This window comes from Thunnus thynnus, chromosome 2 (genome assembly GCF_963924715.1).
Source record: "Thunnus thynnus chromosome 2, fThuThy2.1, whole genome shotgun sequence".
Taxonomy (NCBI): Eukaryota; Metazoa; Chordata; class Actinopteri; order Scombriformes; family Scombridae; genus Thunnus; species Thunnus thynnus.
This window is the reverse complement of record NC_089518.1, coordinates 30910455-30917066: the sequence shown is the minus strand read 5'-3', so window position 1 is coordinate 30917066 and position 6612 is coordinate 30910455. Positions and strand designations below refer to the sequence as shown.

The window sequence follows — 6612 nt, the reverse complement described above, 5'->3', positions numbered from 1 at the left end:
GGAAGAGGATGACACCGAGTGGAAGAACAGTTTCACGGACTCAGCACCTCTCAGCCCCGCTGCTGCTGCCGCTGCTTCTGGTAAAGTAGACACAGTGTTGCGGGAAAAATAACTGAAGGCAGAAACTGAAACCTGACAGTTTCTGGCGTTTTGACATGTGTAGAAAAACACTGATATGCCTTACTGGTATCTGTACTTGACAGCCTCTAACTGTTTTATTTATATACTGCTTTCTGTTTCAGGGTCAAAGACACCAACACCTGCACACAGAGTCATTCTGCATTTTGACCTGGACTGCTTCTATGCTCAGGTGGAAATGATCAGAAACCCAGCACTAAGAGATGTCCCTTTAGGTAAATTGATTTTATACAAATGGTACCCTGTAATGAAATAATAAAACTCAAGTTTCTCTCAAATATATTTCTGTTAAATCCCGGTTTGAGGCCCAGTAATGTTTCTCATATCATCAGGTATTCAGCAGAAGTACATCATAGTCACCTGCAACTATGTGGCAAGACAGCAGGGAGTCACCAAGCTGATGTCTATTACTGATGCAAAGGAGAAATGTCCTCAGCTGGTGTTGGTTAAAGGAGAAGACCTGACACACTACAGAGAAATGTCCTATAAAGTGACAGGTAGGCTGGAGTAATGTTTTACCTGGGCGCTGCACAAATAAAGCTGTTTTTTTACTCTGTTAAGTAATTATGGTTAAAGCCGTAGAGTAAAAACACTAAGACAATGTCAGTTAACAGATGTTGGTGATAAATCTTATCTCTCTGATGTTGTTCGGTGGTTAATTTTTTTTCATAAAGTGACACATGAAATGAAGGAATTTTAACCAAAGCTACCATTTACTTCAATAGTAGAGAATAATTAAGCTATCCTGACATAATATTAAAGGATAGGTTCACAGTTTTTCAAGTCTGTTTTAAAACAATAGCCAGGTGCCCAAGTGAATATTGAAACAGGTTTTGCCGTCTGAGTTAGTTAAATAAAGGTGATATCTTCCACGTTTGTCTTTTAAGTAAAAAAAAATCTCTATTTGCGCCTCGAACAACAGTGTTTTCCTGTTCAGCCACAGTGGGAATTTGGCACTGTAAGACTGTAATTTAAAAAGTTATTGACTTGATTTGACTCGATTTGGTCTTTATACTTTAGCTGAACAGGAAAATGCTGTTCATCAAGACACAAAAAAGACTTTTACTGTGGAACATATTCACTTTATTTGACAAACTGAGACAGCTGAAGCCTCATATAAGCTCCAAATAAACTTGTATATACGTTTTTGTACAGAAGACAGGCTGTGGATTATATCCACCATGACTTACATTGTAAATCTCGTGAAAGGATCTTCTAATGGTCAGTATGAACAGGAGGAATGATTACAGCAAGAAAAACACATGTCAATGTTGATTTGGAGACCTGACTATTGTTTTAGGGCAGACTTGAAAAACTGTGAACCTGTCCCGACAATCTGACTTTCAAAAGTAAAGTCTTTCTAAACATTTTACACCAGCTGTCAGCAGTCATACAGGGAGAGGATGAAGAGAAGATATATATTTTACCACTTAAGAGTAACCTTAATCTTAACCAGAATGCAATGCAGTGACATTGTGTGTTGCTGTAGATTCTCTTCTCCTGTCAAGTGTTTCCTTTAACATCATGTCATTATTTTTCCAACTTCTGTGACAGTAGCAATCGCTCACCTTACTTTACCTTTTTTTTTGCTTTTCCATCCAGAGCTGCTGCTGTCCTACTGTCCATTGGTCGAGAGGCTTGGATTTGATGAAAACTACATGGATGTCACAGAGATGGTAGAGACGAGACTGACACAGACAGTGGAGTCTAACAACTATTCATTTAAAGGACATGTCTACAACCATTCCGGTAAGACGCATTTGTTCTTTGTGCCTGTATAGCTCTACACGTACATCTGGCTCATGGAAACCAGGAAATGAGTTATGAAACAAACCAAGAAACTCAAAAATGTAAAACATTTGCATTGAACTCTCAGTTTCCTACATTTATGAAATGTTAACTTTTGCATTCTCTTGTAGAAAGTTGGTAAATAACATGAAGTCCTGATGTTCTTTGCCTGCTCAGGTGCAGACGCTAAAGCCGCTGACCACCCGAGGTTGGCGTTAGGTTCACACATTGCAGCAGAGCTGAGAGAAGCCCTCCACAGCAAACTGGGCCTGACTGGCTGCGCTGGCGTCGCCACTAACAAGCTACTGGCCAAACTGGTGTCGGGTGCCTTTAAACCCAACCAGCAAACCACTCTGCTGCCGGAGAACGTCAGTGACATCATGGGCTGCCTGAGTGGCCTCCGCAAATTACCAGGTATATAGATCCTCTAAATTTACTAGTTTTATACATTTGTCACTCATAGCAAGTCAATAAATTAGCGGTTCATCATGTCTCTTCAGGGGTGGGACACCAAACCACTAAGAGACTTCAAGCCCTGGGACTGGTCAGCCTTAAAGACCTGCAGCTCTTCCCGTTGACTGACTTGGTGAGAGAGTTTGGAGGCCCCAGTGCTCAGCGCTTGAAGAATCTGGCCCTCGGTGTTGATGACTCGCCTGTGACCCCTACTGGGGCCCCTCAGGTAGGGTAGAATATTCCTGAAACTGTATCATGTTATCGTCATCTGAGTTTTGAATTATTGTCTCTCTTGGTGTGTAAATGTTTATTAGTATCCTCCTCATGTTTCAGTCTCTCAGTGATGAAGACTCCTTCAAGAAAATGTCATCAACTAAAGACGTGTTGGAAAAGATTCAACAGCTCCTGAACAGTCTGGTTGAGAGGTCAGAGCAAGTTTCACAGCCAGTGTAACTTCTCAAACCACTGAATCTTGTCAGTGTGTTCTTTAAGACGTAAATCTAATCTTAATCATCTGTTTGAAAACAAGGATGCACAAAGATGGCAGGCAGCCTCAAACCTTCCGGCTTACCGTACGTAAATACTCAGCGACCAACAAGTGGTTCAGTCGGGAGAGCCGGCAGTGTCCGATCCCCAACCACATCGGACAGAAGATCACCTCTGGTAAGCCTTCGCGCCAGGAGGGATGTTGTAAAATCCCACATGAAGATATTGCACATGTAGACACTTTATGAAGGTTGCTACTCTGAAAAAAGTATATTTATTTGAGAAAAATAAAATATAATTTTAAGCACACTTTAAAGTTAATGGATGACCTTGAAATTACTTTACTTTATCAATTAAAATATAGCTCCTTAATTCATTCTCTTTATTCGAAAAGCAACCTTTTAGTTCCTCAGGAAGAACTCTGATGAAGATTGATTCTTTTTTATACAAAAGCAGATCGGCAGACTGCCGCTAGCCCCAGTGGCTATGAAAACAAACAGTAGTAGTCTGATTTTGCCTCTTTTTCCAGTTCTTTACTCAAAATATAAGCTTCTCAAATACATCCGTGCCTGTTACAAGTCGGTTGGAATCCAATCTGAAATATGAGAGCGGACATCATGGACAGCGGGAACAATCTGACGTCAGTTCAATGGGAAAATAGTTAATTTTGTAAACGGAGCATTCAGAGCAGGATGAAGCACTGGCTCTGGACTTAAACATACACATCCAACATTACAACAGTATATAAACAACAGAAAACCACGTTATGACCCCTTAAAATATTTCAAATGTGAGTGTTTACATTTTGCCAATCAAGTCCTTGAATTTGATTCCAATATGCATGTGGAAACCCTGTGTGGTTGCTTTTTAGTCTCTATAAAGGCAGTTATAACTTTGTATATTACCATCATCATAAGAATCTGCACAACCTGCTGTTCAAAATTGTTTTTAAAGCACTATTCATTTTCTGTAATGTCTCTGTTAGGCAGCGGTGATGAAGCTCTGGTCCAGCTGGTCCCCCTGGCCATGAAACTTTTCCACAAGCTGGTGGACACCAGCTCAGCCTTCCATCTCACCCTCATCAATGTGTGCTTCAGTAACCTGCAGGCCAGAGGACCTGCCGCCAGCGGAAAGGGCTCAATAACGTCTTTCTTTACTCACAGCACATCTCCTGCAAAAACACAAATCCTCTCATCACAAAGCCAGGTAGTACAGTCAAGTTATGTTGTATAATCTGTTCCAACATTATTTGAACTCTCTTATTCTTTCACACTGTGCTGTTGCATGATGCCTGGTGAATTTTCCTTCCTAGAAATAGTGTGTTACTACTCTGAAACCCTGGAAATCATGTGTGCTCCTCCTCCTTTATTCCCCCAACAGGACAATTCCTCTCAGAGTGGGGATAGTCACCACGTGGATCATCGGTTCAGCGCCCGCAGCATGATTACTCAACATACCTCACAAAAGACAGTCTCCACAAAAAGCCCCTCTAGCTCTGAGGCAGCATTACGTGGGTTCAAAAGAAAACAGAGCACTGTTGTCCCGTTAGAAGCGTCTCAGCTTCAGAAAGCATCCTGCAGCACAGTGGGGTCAGACCCCAATGAGACAAATAACACTGTGACATATCGACTGCCTCCAAATGTTGATCTGGAAGTGTTCAGGCTTCTCCCTGAGGAAATCCAGAAGGAGGTGTTATCTCCCGCCTACGCTAACTCCCTTCCCAGCTCTCTCATGACTACTACCAACCAGTCCACCCCTGCTGCAGTTGTTGATATCCCCCACATATCAGAGAGCACCTCTCTGCTGTGCCCCCCACCCTCCAAGCCTGTCCCACAGTCGTTTCCAGACTCACAAAATCTCACAGACAGAAAAGAAGCTGTAAACAAACCGGATCCATCAGACAGAGCAACCACCGTGAATCACCAGCAGCCTCCAGGCACAAGTTCAGCTCCAAGAGAAAACATGACGGAAGAAGGGAGATCATCATTCCCCCGGTCTTCTGACTGTGAGTTTCCAGTAAATGTGGACCCTAAGGTGTTTTCTGAGCTTCCACTGGATGTTCAGAGGGAGTTGATGTCTGAATGGAAGCAACAGAAGCCAGTCCTGAAGACCCCCGCATCGAGGAAACCAGGGAGAAGCTCGATGACCAAAGACAAAAAGTCTGCAGGAAAAACCAGTCAGGCAAACAATTTGTTGAATTATTTCAAACCCAGTTAGAGAGGGACAAGTTACTTTTAGGAAAGATCATTTATGTTGATGAAACTGTATTTTAATGTTATTTCTCTTGAAGAGAATTTTATTTGTAATGTTTGAGATGTTTTACCAATACAGGGAATGAAGAAAATAACCTAAACACTTCATACTCTGCATTATCCCTTCAGAAAATAACAATTTGGTGAAGCTGTTTGGTTTTTGGGGACACTAATGTAAAGTAAAATGATAATTAAAAAAAACAGCTACCCAAATTAATTGTGTTAAGTTGAATACCAGTTAGAAGTATGAGTCAATTTTAATAGAGGCAAGGTTACATTTGTACAAAATGAGCTGATTTTTGGTGTTTTGCTCACTGCAAAATAATGTATAATAGTAAAAAGTCTCAAAAATCATGCAGACATGAGAAAACAAAATAAAAAAATTGCATTAAAAAGGAAAAGTGGTTAAAGTTAGATCCTCACCAGCATTAACTGACACAATTAATTGAATTATCAGACGATTCAGTCAGTTAATGACTGACTGTCCCGACAAAAACCAAACATTATGAGCTCGACCAAGCTGGTAAATTTTGTTTTTGTAAATTGTTTGTCTGTTTTTTTTTGTCCAGGTTAGTTGCCTTTTTGGAAATAAAAAATATATATATACTGTTGATGAAACTTTATATTGATTATCTAAAAACTTAGTTTTGCTCTTTGTGTAACCTCTGTTCATCTGAAATGACCACATTAGGTCAGCCTTTAACATAAAATTCATAAGATATTGTTGATATTGTCCTAAATCTTGGACTTAAATTAAGTCTTAAGCTCTCAATTCATTGTTTTCATATTGTTTTCACATTGTTTGGAGAAGTAGGATTACTTCCCTGAGCCTGTAGAAGAGGGGCCCTTTCTTTGGTTGCACGACTTCCACTGAAATCCACAGAGGCACACATTATTCGTCGACAGGGACACAATCCAGTTTTCAAAGAGCCTTTTTCCTCATGAGAAATACCAGAAAACACAAGGTCTGTAAGCACAGCCCTGCTTGGGTTTTGCTGGTCTGAAACTCCTCCCCGGATCACATGTAAGAAGGGGAAAGGTTCAGGAGATATACTATGTGCCATCGCATCATGATAGTGATGGTTTTATTTAATCGGGGCGAGTCGAGGGCCCTCTGAATGGACATTGGCACTTCTTTGGGATAGATTGGTAAGACGCTCTATTATTTTTCATCATTTAAAGGGAGCAGTGAATGTTTGTGGTCATGTTTGCTGATGAATTTTTGACTGTGCTGCTTTGTCATGATGTTTAAATTGTGGGCAGATATTTAGGAAATCATCAAAAATACAGATTTACAGTGTTTTCATCATGGAAATATGTTTTGTCAGATGAATAGAGACTGTTGGATGGAATCCAATATTATTAATTATGCACCTAGGAAATGACCCCAGTTTTCATGGTAGTTTAATTATGGTCATTATATCCTAAATACCCATACATTTACCAGAAAGCAGATTTTTATTTTAAGGTAAACTAAAAGAGATATCCTTCAGGA

General features: G+C 40.4%; 1 protein-coding gene across 3 annotated transcripts; it reads left to right on the top strand.

Annotated features, from left to right (window-relative positions):
• The first annotated feature begins 228 nt into the window (after window positions 1–228).
• Window positions 229–5598, top strand: poli (polymerase (DNA directed) iota). Of its 3 annotated transcripts, none has more exons than XM_067616009.1 (9): window positions 229–353; window positions 471–635; window positions 1741–1887; window positions 2110–2340; window positions 2427–2605; window positions 2713–2804; window positions 2909–3042; window positions 3851–4071; window positions 4246–5598. In XM_067616009.1, exons 1-9 carry the CDS (start codon window positions 317–319, stop codon window positions 5080–5082), a joined length of 2043 nt encoding a protein of 680 aa, XP_067472110.1. In that variant the 5' UTR covers window positions 229–316; the 3' UTR covers window positions 5083–5598. The 3 variants fall into 3 exon arrangements, with proteins under 3 accessions (XP_067472110.1, XP_067472104.1, XP_067472114.1); XM_067616003.1 differs by having other exon boundaries at window positions 2104–2340; XM_067616013.1 differs by lacking the exons at window positions 229–353; window positions 471–635 and having other exon boundaries at window positions 1751–1887; window positions 2058–2340.
• The last annotated feature ends 1014 nt before the right edge of the window (window positions 5599–6612 follow it).

Bases quoted from the DNA above. Each gene is read 5' to 3' on its own strand.
- poli (XM_067616003.1), top strand. From the start codon at position 317: ATGATCAGAAACCCAGCACTAAGAGATGTCCCTTTAG. The intron at 2,341-2,426 runs GTATATAGATCC...ATGTCTCTTCAG, and splicing joins TGGCCTCCGCAAATTACCAG to GGGTGGGACACCAAACCACT. The intron at 2,606-2,712 runs GTAGGGTAGAAT...CTCATGTTTCAG, and splicing joins CCCCTACTGGGGCCCCTCAG to TCTCTCAGTGATGAAGACTC.